A 14,756-nucleotide genomic window follows, 5' to 3' on the forward strand; every position below is an offset into this window, starting at 1 on the left:
TTGTCACATAGAAGTGTTGTACACTGTGGGTCAAGTTATTCTAGTCATTAATCAGAAATTAAATAATTACAATAAACAGTGAAAGTATAAAAGGGTTTAGAACATTATAATATAAGTATATAATGGTCATCCCCATGCTCTATGTCTCATGAGTTATTGCAGTAATCTTTGTGTTGATGCCATTTGTTACACTGGAGAATTGGTAAAAATTATCAATAATCCCTCCAAAATACCACATTAAGACACCAAGACCTTGAGGAACACAATAGAAAAAGACATGCTATGATTTGGTATCAAAAACTTTTGACATTTGGAGATTTCTGCAACCATGACATGGTTGGTAGCCATGTAATTCTCAGGTTTTCTAGTTCCATATGATATCTGAACCTTCACTAGCTCTAAAACTGAACCTGCTACAGCCTCTGAAAGACAGTAAAGTTGGTCGGGATCACCCACCATCCCACCATCCCACGGGTTGCAGCAACAAATTGGTCAAAACTTAAACAGGAATTAAGGTTCCACTCTATAATGTATAGTATGTACACATAGACTGACATAGACATATACAACTGAATTGTCAACGATACCCGATCCAGCTATTTGAGTCATTATCAGCCCAATATCTGATCAGTATCAGTGCATCCCTACCTGACAATAATATTTCTACGTTTACTTCTTGCATGTGAGCTGGTGTGTTTATGTTTTACTAGGGTTAGGTCCATGTGAGGTTACTAGGGTTAGGTCCATGTAGGGTTACTAGGGTTAGGTCCATGTAGGGTTACTAGGGTTAGGTCCATGTAGGGTTACTAGGGTTAGGTCCATGTGAGGTTACTAGGGTTAGGTCCATGTAGGGTTACTAGGGTTAGGTCCATGTAGGGTTACTATATGATCAGGGTTAGGGTCCCTCCAGGCCATCACAAGGGTTAAAGTACAAATCTATATGTGTGTGCGTGTGTGTGGGTGTGGGTGTGTGTGTGTGTGTGTGTGTGTGTGTGTGTGTTGTGTGTGTGTGTGTGTGTGTGTGTGTGTACACTCACGTCGATATAATTGGCGTTGATGTAGTCGGAGTGGGGGTCTCCGTCCAGCAGCTGCAGTCGGACTCTGGTGTGGTCGTCTGTGGGGTCAGATAGCACAACAATACAACAGGCCTAAAGTTACATTTACCCACAGATCGGAGCAGCTAACTGGCTGGACTGGGAACCAACGTTAGGAGAACATCTGGACCAAAACTAAGTTTACCTTTACCTACCAAGCAACCTCATGACAGTCTTCTTTCAGTGGCAAAGGAAGGTCTTGTTTGAGCAAACACAGCAGGTCATGACACAGATCTGGTCTGTCCCGTCTTCTACCAACACCCATGAACACAACCTTTCCCTAACAAGTAGATTCAGCCATCTCAACTGAACCAAACCAGAACTATAGAAATACCATATCACTGATAGACCGGATAGTTCCCTCTTCCTTTAATCTCAACTTCTGATTTACTGACTGTAAACTCACACAGTTTGGTTCACTGGTTTCATTCAGCAATTTCATTCCGAATATCTTTTTCACTTCAGGTCCATTCAGATGAGCTCAATGAGCAGGACAGAACAACACACATGTTATAAACATTTGTTACTGGACTCCCTAATAGACTTGCCCCGGTAGCCAGGGTTACCGGTGTTACATGGTGGTCGGTGACACACCGAATACATTACGTAGGCCTACATGACGGAATGGTCACAGCCAGTGTGCGCGGTGCAGCGATGCCAGGTAACGTTAGACCCCTGCGAGGCCTCGCGATGAAAGCTGAACCAGATAGATCATACACACCGCCACCCAACCGTAAAGATCAAAGTACACATATTTTGAGCGTCATCTTTCCCTGTTAAATGTCCGGTGTAATCTGTAACACCGGTGTAATCTGTAACACTGGTGTAATCCGTAACACCGGCGTAATCCCTAACACCGGTGATGTCACTAATTTATTAAACGGTGTGATTTCCTCACCGTCACATCACTACTCCCTAATGCAGATTTATAGCCAACAGTGTTTGAATAAGCCAGGGTGATGAACACTGTTCCCATTACGATCTGCCTCTCTCAGCAAACACGAGAATCCAATAATCCATAACCAATAACAACAGAGTGACCACCAACAGAAACTCTCTGATTAATGTCTCTATTTTCACCCCTTCCTGCTGGTTGGTTGAATCAATGCGGTCCACCATTCACATCGCTCTCCGCTGACGTTTACTCCCACAAGTCGCTGGCAATTTAGGAAAATCAAATGTCCACTGTTGTGCTTGGTGCTTGCTGGATGTTTTAAAGCACTAAGAACACTGAGCAGTAGAGGTTAACAATAATCTATATTCTCTTTTTAGCTAAAGAGCACCTCAAACACACTCCTAATAGTGCCTTGAAAACCTTAAAACCCTGAACAACCTGCGCTGCCCACAAACATCTGTTATCAGCCGTTAGCTAAAAATAAAGTGTTGTGGAGAGAATGAACAACGAAGGAAGTAAAACCAGCTGTGTGGAATGATTGTTTAAAAAAGTATTTTGATATGAAACCGTTTTTAGAAGATATCACAGGCCGTTTCAGATTCATCGTTAGGTTGGACAGATGAACAAACAGAAACTCTAAATGCATCAACACATTTTTCAAATATATAACCCGACAAATTCAAGACAAGTTATGCCGGGTCCAACACTGCACCAGAATCAGCTGATTCTGGTCCTGATTCCTCCTGACGATGGTCAGCAGAGTCCTGATTGTTTGATGGTTCTAAAGAAGATCTTTCCAGATGTTCCTGTGGTGTGAGGTATGTTCAGAGTGTTTTTACATCCTCCGATCAACTCTGAAGTCCATCCTGGACGCACCCACTTCAAACCGTAAATATTAAACGTGTGGAATATTTACGAACAGATATCCTGTTGTGTGTGGGGAACCCCGAGGACAGCTGATGACGCAGTCATGTGGGAAAGAACGACAGCCGATAGAGAACCAAGCTGACGGAAGAAGGAAGGACAACCACCGCCGTCATGGTGGCCGCGGCTAACGCATGAGCTAATGCTACACGTGAAGCATAAAGTAGTAGTAAGATGGAGCTCAGAGATGGAGGAGCACCTTGTTCATCAGGGTTTATATAACGTGTCTCCATGACTTCATCCATCCATCCTAAAAAGATAGTGGGACTCTTTATGATGAATGAATGTGTTGGTGTGTGGTGTTGCTGTTTCTCTCCACACCCTATAGGAACTAAACTGTTAAAGTTAACACAACCTGTCGTTATCTGAGGGCGCTCTCTAATTTTACACATCTGAAACATCTGAAACATCTGGTAGTGGGGACTGGCCTTCAGGTGACTGAAGTGGTGCTGAAACCATAGCAATGAGCAAAATAAAAATGTCAATGAATTTGACCAGAATAACAGTAATTAACGAGAGCTGCACGCAGCTATGAAAGGGCCCTCGCCCCTGCTCGCGGGTCGGGGTTGCTGGCGGGACGCCGACCGACGCGGCCGGGCACCGCGAAACCGAAACTCTGACGAGCGCCACGACGCCTGCCGCAAGGCTCTACGACAAGCGGTTCACGAGTTATGAAGGGGGGCGTGGCTAATGTGTAGGGGGCGGGCATAACATTCACCAATGAAACAGGCACTCTCTGCTGAGTGATATGACACTTCCCACAAGACTCTACTACAAACGGATCATGAGTTATGAAAGGGGGCGGGGCTAATGTGTAGGGGGCGGGCATAACATTTACCAATGAAACATGAACTCTCTGCTGAGTGATATCACACTTCCCACAAGACTCTACTACAAACGGTTCATGAGATATGAAAGGGGGCGGGGCTAGTGTGTAGGGGGCGGGCATAACATTTACCAATGAAACATGAACTCTCTGCTGAGTGATATGACACTTCCCACAAGACTCTACTACAAACGGTTCATGAGATATGAAAGGGGGCGGGGCTAATGTGTAGGGGGCGGGCATAACATTTACCAATGAAACATGAACTCTCTGCTGAGTGATATGACACCTCCCGCAAGACTCTACGACAAACGGTTCATGAGTTATGAAAGGGGGCGGGGCTAATGTGTAGGGGGCGGGCATAAGATTTACCAATGAAACAGGAACTCTCTGCTGAGTGATATGACACTTCCCACAAGACTCTACTACAAACGGATCATGAGTTATGAAAGGGGGCGGGGCTAATGTGTAGGGGGCGGGCATAACATTTACCAATGAAACAGGCACTCTCTGCTGAGTGATATGACACTTCCCACAAGACTCTACGACAAACGGTTCATGAGTTATGAAAGGGGGCGGGGCTAACGTCTTAGGGCGGGGCTATGAGTATAATTTTTCATATACATGTCCTCAAGACTGTACCACCATCATACCTGAGAAATCTGGGGCAGATCGGACTATGTACAGTTGAGTTACAATAACTCCCTGTTTCATGGCGAATGGCTCAAAATGGCCGCCACGCCACGGTCCGCTCGTTAACTGAACACTCACCATTTTAATAACTTTTCATCCTCAAGGTATTAAGATGGTCCTGACCAAATATCAACTCGATCTGATTAAATCTGTAGGAGGAGTTCGTTAAAGTACGCGTCCTATAAAACGCTAAAAGTTACATGAAATCCAATATGGCCGACTTCTGGGTGGGCGGAGCTAATGAAACCCAATGAGGAATATGTTTCAAATGATGAGTGGGATATGCATACCAAATTTCATGAATATCGGATCAACTTTAGCTTTCGACGCGTTAGGGGGCGCTATAGAGCCCGCTGGCGACGCCCGTTCCCAATCACTACAGAACATTGCAATTTTCGCCACCCCCGACGCATGTTCCAATTTTGGTGAGTTTTGGGGATGGCTAAGGTCGTCAAAAACGCGTTCTTGCAGCAGAAAAATAATAATCTGCAGAAAAACAATAGGTTCCTTGCACTTCGTGCCGGGCCCTAATAATACCCAGAAAAACAATAGGTTCCTTGCACTTCGTGCCAGGACACCGTTGGGTCCTGGCACTTTCGTGCTCGGGCCCTAATAATACCCAGAAAAACAATAGGTTCCTTGCACTTCGTGCCAGGACACCGTTGGGTCCTGGCACTTTCGTGCTCGGGCCCTAATTAACAATCTTGCATATTACTACTTCAAGACAATATATAAGAATTACTGTATATGACCTGCTCTGAATATCAGATATCTATGAGCCATTCATATCAGCACAACCACGGCTCAGTGGTGAAAGTACAGTAGTACTATTGTAGTAGTAGTAGTAGTAGTAGTAGTCACCTAAACTAAATGTGTTCCCTTTGAATGTCAGTTCTTTAGTTGTGCGCTCTAACAGCCGTCCGTAGTATGAGGACGGCCACAGGGCTGGTTAGGATTTGGTTTAGTCGTAACGTAGCAACAGCAGGTAATTGCAGATGAAGCGGACATGCTTTAGTCTGATTAGGGCCCGAGCACGAAAGTGCCAGGACCCAACGGTGTCCTGGCACGAAGTGCAAGGAACCTATTGTTTTTGTCAGTATTATTCTTTTTCCGCTGCGAGAACGCGTCTTTGACGACCTTAGCCATCCCCAAAACTCACGAAAAGTGGAGTATGCGTCAGAACTGGTGGGAAATTCAATGTTCTTGAGTGACTGGGCTCGGGTGTCTCCAGGGGGCTCCATAGCGCCCCCTAACGTACGCAGTTTTTCAGAGAAAGTTTCTTCGATCTTCACAAAATTCAAGTATGTCATTGCTCACGCCCTCATACCTGGATTAAATGATTTTGAGATTTTTTCGGCCAACAGGAAGTCAGCCATGTTGGACTTCCTGCGTGATTTTAGAATTTACGAACGCATATTTGAAGACTTTCGGATGCACAAAAATTTATGAAACTTTACACGCACATCCAAACCAGTAATTACTTTATTTTAGTGGTGAAATTTTGCTTGGGCGTGGCATGTTGGCTCTCTAGCGCCCCCTTATGTCTTTTAGATTTTGAACATACCTTGAGGTACTCGAAAACTCATGAAATTTGGCAAAATGATAGACACCTGTGAACTTTATGTAACTGTATAGCCATTAGGCTCAGTGTGTTTTGCCGGCTCTATAACGCCCCCTAACGCGTTGAAATTTTAACTTTGTCAAAGTTGATCCGATATTCATGAAATTTGGTATGCATATCCCACTCATCATTTGAAACATTATTCCTCATTGGGTTTCATTAGCTCCGCCCACCCAGAAGTCGGCCATATTGGATTTCATGTCACTTTTAGCGTTTTATAGGCCGCGTACTTTAACGAACTCCTCCTACAGATTTGATAAGATCGATTTGAAATTTGGTCAGGACCATCTTAAGACCTTGAGGATGAAAAGTTATTAAAATCGTGAGTTTTCACTTAACGACCTGACCGTGGCGTGGCAGCCATTTTGAGCCATTCGCCATGAAATGGAAAAATTGATATCCGCGCTCTGGTTTCACCTACAAGTACAAAATTTGGTAGACAGATGTAAGATGTGGAGAGAAACAAAAAAGCCTCTTGGAGGTATGCCCAAAACTCAACAGGAAGTCAGCCATATTGAATTTTATGTGCGATTTTGCCCATTTTTCGCCCATTTCTGGGGGGTTTTGTAGGCCGCGTACTTTAACGAACTCCTCCTACAGATTTGATCAGATCGAGTTGAAATTTGTTCAGGACCATCTTAAGACCTTGAGGATGAAAAGTTATCAAAATGGTGAGTGTTCACTTAACGACCTGACCGTGGCGTGGCGGCCATTTTGAGCCATTCGCCATGAAACAGGCAGTTATTGTAACTCAACTGTACATAGTCCGATCTGCCCCAAATCTCTCAGGTATGATGGTGGTCCAGTACTGATGACATGTATATGAAAAAATATACTCATAGCCCCGCCCCAAGACGTTAGCCCCGCCCCCTTTCATATCTCATGAACCGTTTATAGTAGAGTCTTGTGGGAGGTGTCATATCACTCAGCAGAGAGTGCCTGTTTCATTGGTGAAGGTTATGCCCGCCCCCTACACATTAGCCCCGCCCCCTTTCATAACTCATGATCCGTTTGTCGTAGAGTCTTGTGGGAGGTGTTATATCACTCAGCAGAGAGTGCCTGTTAAGTTGGTGTTGTTATCCCCGCCCCCTACACATTAGCCACGCCCCCCTTCATAACTCGTGAACCGCTTGTCGTAGAGCCTTGCGGCAGACGTCATGGCGCTCGTCAGAGTTTCGGTTTCTAGGTGCCCGGCCGCGTCGGTCGGCGTCCCGCCAGCAACCCCGACCCGCGAGGAGAGGCGAGGGCCCGTTCATCGCTGCTCGCAGCTTTAATTAGGGCCCGAGCACGAAAGTGCCAGGACCCAACGGTGTCCTGGCACGAAGTGCAAGGAACCTATTGTTTTTCTGCAGATTATTATTAGGGCCCGAGCACGAAAGTGCCAGGACCCAACGGTGTCCTGGCACGAAGTGCAAGGAACCTATTGTTTTTGTCAGTATTATTAGGGCCCGAGCACGAAAGTGCCAGGACCCAACGGTGTCCTGGCACGAAGTGCAAGGAACCTATTGTTTTTCTGCAGATTATTATTCTTTTTCTGCCACTAGATCGCGTTTTTGACGACCTTAGCCATCCCCAAAACTCACGAAAAGTGGAGTATGCGTCAGAACTGGTGGGAAATTCAATGTTCTGGAGTGACTGGGCTCGGGTGTCTCCAGGGGGCTCCATAGCGCCCCCTAACGTACGCAGTTTTTCAGAGAAAGTTTCTTCGATCTTCACGAAATTCAAGTATGTCGTTGCTCACGCCCTCATACCTGGATTAAATGATTTTGAGATTTCTTCGGCAAACAGGAAGTCAGCCATGTTGGACTTCCTGCGTGATTTTAGAATTTACGAACGCATATTTGAAGACTTTAGGATGCACAAAAATTTATGAAACTTTACACACACATCCAAACTAGTAATTACTTAATTTTAGTGGTGAAATTTTGCTTGGGCGTGGCATGTTGGCTCTCTAGCGCCCCCTTATGTCTTTCAGATTTTGAACATACCTTTAGGTACTCGGAATCTCATAAAATTTGGCAAAATGATAGACACCTGTGAACTTTGTGTAACTGCATAGCCATTAGGCTCAGTGTGTTTAGCCGGCTCTCTAGCGCCCCCTAACGCGTTGAAATTTTAACTTTGTCAAAGTTGATCCGATATTCATGAAATTTGGTATGCATATCCCACTCATCATTTGAAACATATTCCTCATTGGGTTTCATTAGCCCCGCCCACCCAGAAGTCGGCCATATTGGATTTTTATGTCATTTTTGCGTTTTATTGGCCGCGTACTTTAACGAACTCCTCCTACAGATTTGATCAGATCGAGTTGATATTTGGTCAGGACCATCTCAAGACCTCGAGGATGAAAAGTTATTAAAATGGTGAGCGTTCACTTAACGAGCGGACCGTGGCGTGGCGGCCATTTTGAGCCATTCGCCAGTTATTGTAACTCAACTGTACATAGTCCGATCTGCCCCAAATCTCTCAGGTATGATGTTGCTCCAGTACTGATGACATGTATATGAAAAAATATACTCATACTCAATGAGCTCCGCCCACCCAGAAGTCGGCCATATTGGATTTTGATGTCATTTTTGCGTTTTATTGGCCGCGTACTTTAACGAACTCCTCCTACAGATTTGATCATATCGATTTGAAATTTGGTCAGGACCATCTCAAGACCTTGAAGATGAAAAGTTATTAAAATGGTGAGTGTTCACTTAACGAGCGGACCGTGGCGTGGCGGCCATTTTGAGCCATTCGCCATGAAACAGGGAGTTATTGTAACTCAACTGTACATAGTCCGATCTGCCCCAGATTTCTCAGGTATGATGGTGGTACAGTCTTGAGGATATGTATATGAAAAATTATACTCATAGCCCCGCCCTAAGACGTTAGCCCCGCCCCCTTTCATATCTCATGAACCGTTTATAGTAGAGTCTTGTGGGATGTGTCATATCACTCAGCAGAGAGTGGGTTAACCCTAACTCAACTGTACAGAGTTCGATCTGCCCCAAATTATCATTTGAAACATATTCCTCATTGGGTTTCATTAGCCCCGCTCACCCAGAAGTCGGCCATATTGGATTTTATGTACGATTTTCCCAATTTTTTCGTTTTATTGGCCGCGTACTTTAACGAACTCCTCCTACAGATTTGATCATATCGATTTGAAATTTGGTCAGGACCATCTCAAGACCTCGAGGATGAAAAGTTATTAAAATGGTGAGTGTTCACTTAACGAGCGGACCGTGGCGTGGCGGCCATTTTGAGCCATTCGCCAGTTATTGTAACTCAACTGTACATAGTCCGATCTGCACCAAATCTCTCAGGTATGATGTTGCTCCAGTACTGATGACATGTATATGAAAAAATATACTCATAGCCCCGCCCCAAGACGTTAGCCCCGCCCCCTTTCATATCTCATGAACCGTTTATAGTAGAGTCTTGTGGGAAGTGTCATATCACTCAGCAGAGAGTTCCTGTTTCATTGGTAAATGTTATGCCCGCCCCCTACACATTAGCCCCGCCCCCTTTCATATCTCATGAACCGTTTGTAGTAGAGTCTTGTGGGATGTGTCATATCACTCAGCAGAGAGTGCCTGTTTCATTGGTGAAGGGTAGCCCCGCCCCCTACACATTAGCTCCGCCCCCTTTCATAACTCATGAACCGTTTGTCGTAGAGTCTTGCGGGAGGTGTCATATCACTCAGCAGAGAGTGCCTGTTTCATTGGTGAAAGTTATGCCCGCCCCCTACACATTAGCCCCGCCCCCTTTCATAACTCATGATCCGTTTGTCGTAGAGTCTTGTGGGAAGTGTCATATAACTCAGCAGAGAGTTCCTGTTTCATTGGTGAATGTTATGCCCGCCCCCTACACATTAGCCACGCCCCCCTTCATAACTCGTGAACCGCTTGTCGTAGAGCCTTGCGGCAGGCGTCGTGGCGCTCGTCAGAGTTTCGGTTTCGCGTCGGTCGGCGTCCCGCCAGCAACCCCGACCCGCGAGCAGGGGCGAGGGCCCTTTCATAGCTGCGTGCAGCTCTCGTTATTATTCTTTTTCTGCCACTAGATCGCGTTTTTGACGACCTTAGCCATCCCCAAAACTCACGAAAAGTGGAGTATGCGTCAGAACTGGTGGGAAATTCAATGTTCTGGAGTGACTGGGCTCGGGTGTCTCCAGGGGGCTCCATAGCGCCCCCTAACGTACGCAGTTTTTCCGAGAAAGTTTCTTTGATCTTCACGAAATTCAAGTATGTCGTTGCTCGCGCCCTCATACCTGGATTAAATGATTTTGAGATTTCTTCGGCAAACAGGAAGTCAGCCATGTTGGACTTCCTGCGTGATTTTAGAATTTACGAACGCATATTTGAAGACTTTAGGATGCACAAAAATTTATGAAACTTTACACACACATCCAAACTAGTAATTACTTAATTTTAGTGGTGAAATTTTGCTTGGGCGTGGCATGTTGGCTCTCTAGCGCCCCCTTATGTCTTTCAGATTTTGAACATACCTTTAGGTGCTCGGAATCTCATAAAATTTGGCAAAATGATAGACACCTGTGAACTTTATGTAACTGCATAGCCATTAGGCTCAGTGTGTTTTTATTCGGCTCTATAGCGCCCCCTAACGCGTTGAAATTTTAACTTTGTCAAAGTTGATCCGATATTCACGAAATTTGGTATGCATATCCCACTCATCATTTGAAACATATTCCTCATTGGGTTTCATTAGCCCCGCCCACCCAGAAGTCGGCCATATTGGATTTTTATGTCATTTTTGCGTTTTATTGGCCGCGTACTTTAACGAACTCCTCCTACAGATTTGATCATATCGATTTGAAATTTGGTCAGGACCATCTCAAGACCTCGAGGATGAAAAGTTATTAAAATGGTGAGCGTTCACTTAACGAGCGGACCGTGGCGTGGCGGCCATTTTGAGCCATTCGCCAGTTATTGTAACTCAACTGTACATAGTCCGATCTGCCCCAAATCTCTCAGGTATGATGTTGCTCCAGTACTGATGACATGTATATGAAAAAATATACTCATACTCAATGAGCTCCGCCCACCCAGAAGTCGGCCATATTGGATTTCATGTACGATTTTCCCAATTTTTGCGTTTTATTGGCCGCGTACTCTAACGAACTCCTCCTACAGGTTTGATCATATCGATTTGAAATTTGGTCAGGACCATCTCAAGACCTTGAGGATGAAAAGTTATTAAAATGGTGAGTGTTCACTTAACGAGCGGACCGTGGCGTGGCGGCCATTTTGAGCCATTCGGCAGTTATTGTAACTCAACTGTACATAGTCCGATCTGCCCCAGATTTCTCAGGTATGATGGTGGTACAGTCTTGAGGACATGTATATGAAAAATTATACTCATAGCCCCGCCCTAAGACGTTAGCCCCGCCCCCTTTCATAACTCATGAACCGTTTGTCGTACAGGCTTATGGGAGGTGTCATATCACTCAGCAGAGAGTTCCTGTTTTATTCGTTAAGGGCAGCCCCGCCCCCTACACATTAGCCCCGCTCCCTTTCATAACTCATGAACCGTTTGTCGTAGAGTCTTGCGGGAGGTGTCATATCACTCAGCAGAGAGTGCCTGTTTCATTGGTAAATGTTATGCCCGCCCCCTACACATTAGCCCCGCCCCCTTTCATATCTCATGAACCGTTTGTAGTAGAGTCTTGAGGGAAGTGTCATATCACTCAGCAGAGAGTTCATGTTTCATTGGTAAATGTTATGCCCGCCCCCTACACATTAGCCCCGCCCCCTTTCATATCTCATGAACCGTTTGTAGTAGAGTCTTGTGGGAAGTGTCATATCACTCAGCAGAGAGTTCCTGTTTCATTGGTGAATGTTATGCCCGCCCCCTACACATTAGCCACGCCCCCCTTCATAACTCGTGAACCGCTTGTCGTAGAGCCTTGCGGCAGGCGTCGTGGCACTCGTCAGAGTTTCGGTTTCGCGGTGCCCGGCCGCGTCGGTCGGCGTCCCGCCAGCAACCCCGACCCGCGAGCAGGGGCGAGGGCCCTTTCATAGCTGCGTGCAGCTCTCGTTATCTCTATTTTTCTCTCACCCCGAGTCTTTTTCTTTCTAGTGTTGACGTGATCCAGTTCACCTCTCTCATTTTCACTCTCTGAGACGTACGAGAGAAGAGGAGGAGGGTGAAGGGGAGATGATACGAAGAACACAAGAAGAGCAGAGCAGGAGAGAGGTAAAAGAAGAGGTGGAGAACAAACTGAGTGAAGTGGCAGGAGGAAGAAAGAGGATCATGGCTGGGAGAGGAGGGGGGATGGGAAGAAAAAACTGGCAACGGGGGGGGGGGGAGAATACAAAGAGGATCACCTCAGTGGTTCTTTGAAGTGACTTTGCTGATTATAGTCGGCACATAGCTAGCTGGCAGGCCTGTTAGCCGCCTGCAGTCCGTTAGCTGCCTCCAGTCCGTTAGCTGTCTGTTAGCCGCCTGCAGTCCGTTAGCTGTCTGTTAGCTGCCTGCAGTCCGTTAGCTGCCTGCAGTCCGTTAGCTGTCTGTTAGCTGCCTCCAGTCCATTAGCTGTCTGTTAGCCGCCTGCAGTCCGTTAGCTGTCTGTTAGCTGCCTCCAGTCCATTAGCTGTCTGTTAGCCGCCTGCAGTCCGTTAGCTGTCTGTTAGCCGCCTGCAGTCCGTTAGCTGTCTGTTAGCCGCCTGCAGTCCGTTAGCTGTCTGTTAGCTGCCTGCAGTCTGTTAGCTGTCTGTTAGCTGCCTGCAGTCCGTTAGCTGCAGGGAAGACTTCTCAACTGACTTCGAAAATGACACATCAACATTTGATTTCGGCTTTTGAAGACTTTACCTCCTAAAATTCACAAGCTGATATAACAAAAGCTGATTATATGCTGAAAACAATGTGACTGCCGTGCTTATAGCTTTACAAAACATCAGGTTGTAGAGGCAGGATGTTTTTTCACCGACTTTAAAACTAAGAAATACTGCCCTGAAAACTGAGCTTTATATGAGCAGATCTGTGTAGTTGATGACTCATACTTCCAAATGTGACCCACTTCCTCTGTGTTTATAGGGAGGGGGGGGGGGGGCACTGTGTCAACTAGCTGTTAACATGTTTTGTTAGTGGTGAATATCTTAGAATAGATATGTGAATGTTCTCTTCATGGCTGACACAGACTGAGGATTTCAACAGTCGATCACAAGTAGCAGAAAAGGTTTTTAAACAAGCAAGATCCTTTATAGTATAGTACAATGTATAGTACTATTGTATAGTATAGTATATTATAGTACTATAGTAAAGTATAGTATAGTATAGTAACGAGTATCACTGTTACACAAAGTTTAACTAGGACTAGCTCCAAATCCTGTAATGCTTTGTTTATACTCTTGCGAGACACTGTGGTGTGGGCCTCGATAGATGGCATGGGCCTCAGTAGATGGCGTGGGCCTCTGTAGATGGCGTGGGCCTCTGTAGATGGCGAGGGCCTCTGTAGATGGCGTGGGCCTCGGTAGATGGCGTGGGCCTCCGTAGATGGCGTTGGCTTTCGTAGATGGTGTGGGCCTCCGTAGATGGCGTGGGCCTCGGTAGATGGCGTGGGCTTTCGTAGATGGCGTAGGCCTCCGTAGATGGCGTGGGCTTTCGTAGATGGCGTGGGCCTCAGTAGATGGCGTGGTCTTTCGTAGATGGCGTGGGCTTTCGTAGATGGCGTGGGCCTCAGTAGATGGCGTTGTCTTTTGTAGATGGCGTGGGCTTTCGTAGATGGCGTGGGCCTCAGTAGATGACGTGGGCTTTCGTAGATGGCGTGGGCCTCAGTAGATGGTGTGGGCCTTCGTAGATGGCGTGGGCTTTCGTAGATGGCGTGGGCTTTCGTAGATGGCGTGGGCTTTCGTAGATGGTGTGGGCTTTTGTAGATGGCGTGGGCCTCCGTAGTTGGCATGGGCCTCGGTAGATGGCGTGGGCCTCAGTAGATGACGTGGGCATTCGTAGATGGCGTGTGCCTCAGTAGATGGCGTGGGCCTCCGTAGTTGGCATGGGCCTCCGTAGATGGCGCGCGCACTACGAGCATGCACGGAGGCGTTTATGCATGTTGTTCGTTGCAGTATGCTCCGAACCACCAGGAGGCGAAATAACTAAATATTCTGTTGATAAGCAAGAAGTCAACGAGGTACCGGAAAGGAAAGTAGGTTGCCTGGCAACAGTAGTAAACACTAATCACTGACGTACGTACCGCCAAACATTACATTACTGTACTGTAATTATTACTGTCGCTGACCTCCAAGTCTAAATGACCTCCTGTCTCTCGGTGCTTCCCCTCGGGGCCTATGCTACGCTACACTCACTTCCTTTCCCAGGACTTACCCCAGCAATGTATCAACGGGGGTGTTCATCTCCACCACTAATAATATATATAATAATATAATAATAACACAATGAATCCCGCATTGATTATCAGATCACCTTCAGGAGAATCACTTCAGCTCCTATCAGACTCATTTTCAGCTCCGGCTGAGAGGAAACAATGACGGCAGCATGACTCCACTCTGCTGGTACAAGATACTGTCATCAGCTATCAGCTCACACACACACACACACACACACACACACACACACACACACACACACACACACACACTGCATGTAAAAACAAACAACAGGAGGTCGTCTGTCTGCTGCTCTTTCTCTCTCTTCTGACTTCTTCTTCTTCTCCTCCTCTTCCTCTGTCTCATG

General features: G+C 46.2%; 1 protein-coding gene across 11 annotated transcripts in view; it reads right to left on the bottom strand.

Annotated features, from left to right (window-relative positions):
• The window catches only part of ptprt (protein tyrosine phosphatase receptor type T), a 389,841-nt gene that overhangs the window by 32,170 nt on the left and 342,915 nt on the right, over positions 1-14,756 (bottom strand). For 8 of the 11 annotated variants that reach the window (XM_074649699.1, XM_074649697.1, XM_074649696.1 and 5 more), the window contains one exon: positions 1,038-1,123. In XM_074649699.1, coding sequence (XP_074505800.1) covers positions 1,038-1,123 — 86 coding nt within the window. The remainder of the gene's footprint in view (positions 1-1,037; positions 1,124-14,756) is intronic. The other 3 variants (XM_074649700.1, XM_074649679.1, XM_074649701.1) reach the window with 1 other exon arrangement.

Source organism: Sebastes fasciatus, chromosome 1, assembly GCF_043250625.1.
Source record: "Sebastes fasciatus isolate fSebFas1 chromosome 1, fSebFas1.pri, whole genome shotgun sequence".
Taxonomy (NCBI): domain Eukaryota; kingdom Metazoa; phylum Chordata; class Actinopteri; order Perciformes; family Sebastidae; genus Sebastes; species Sebastes fasciatus.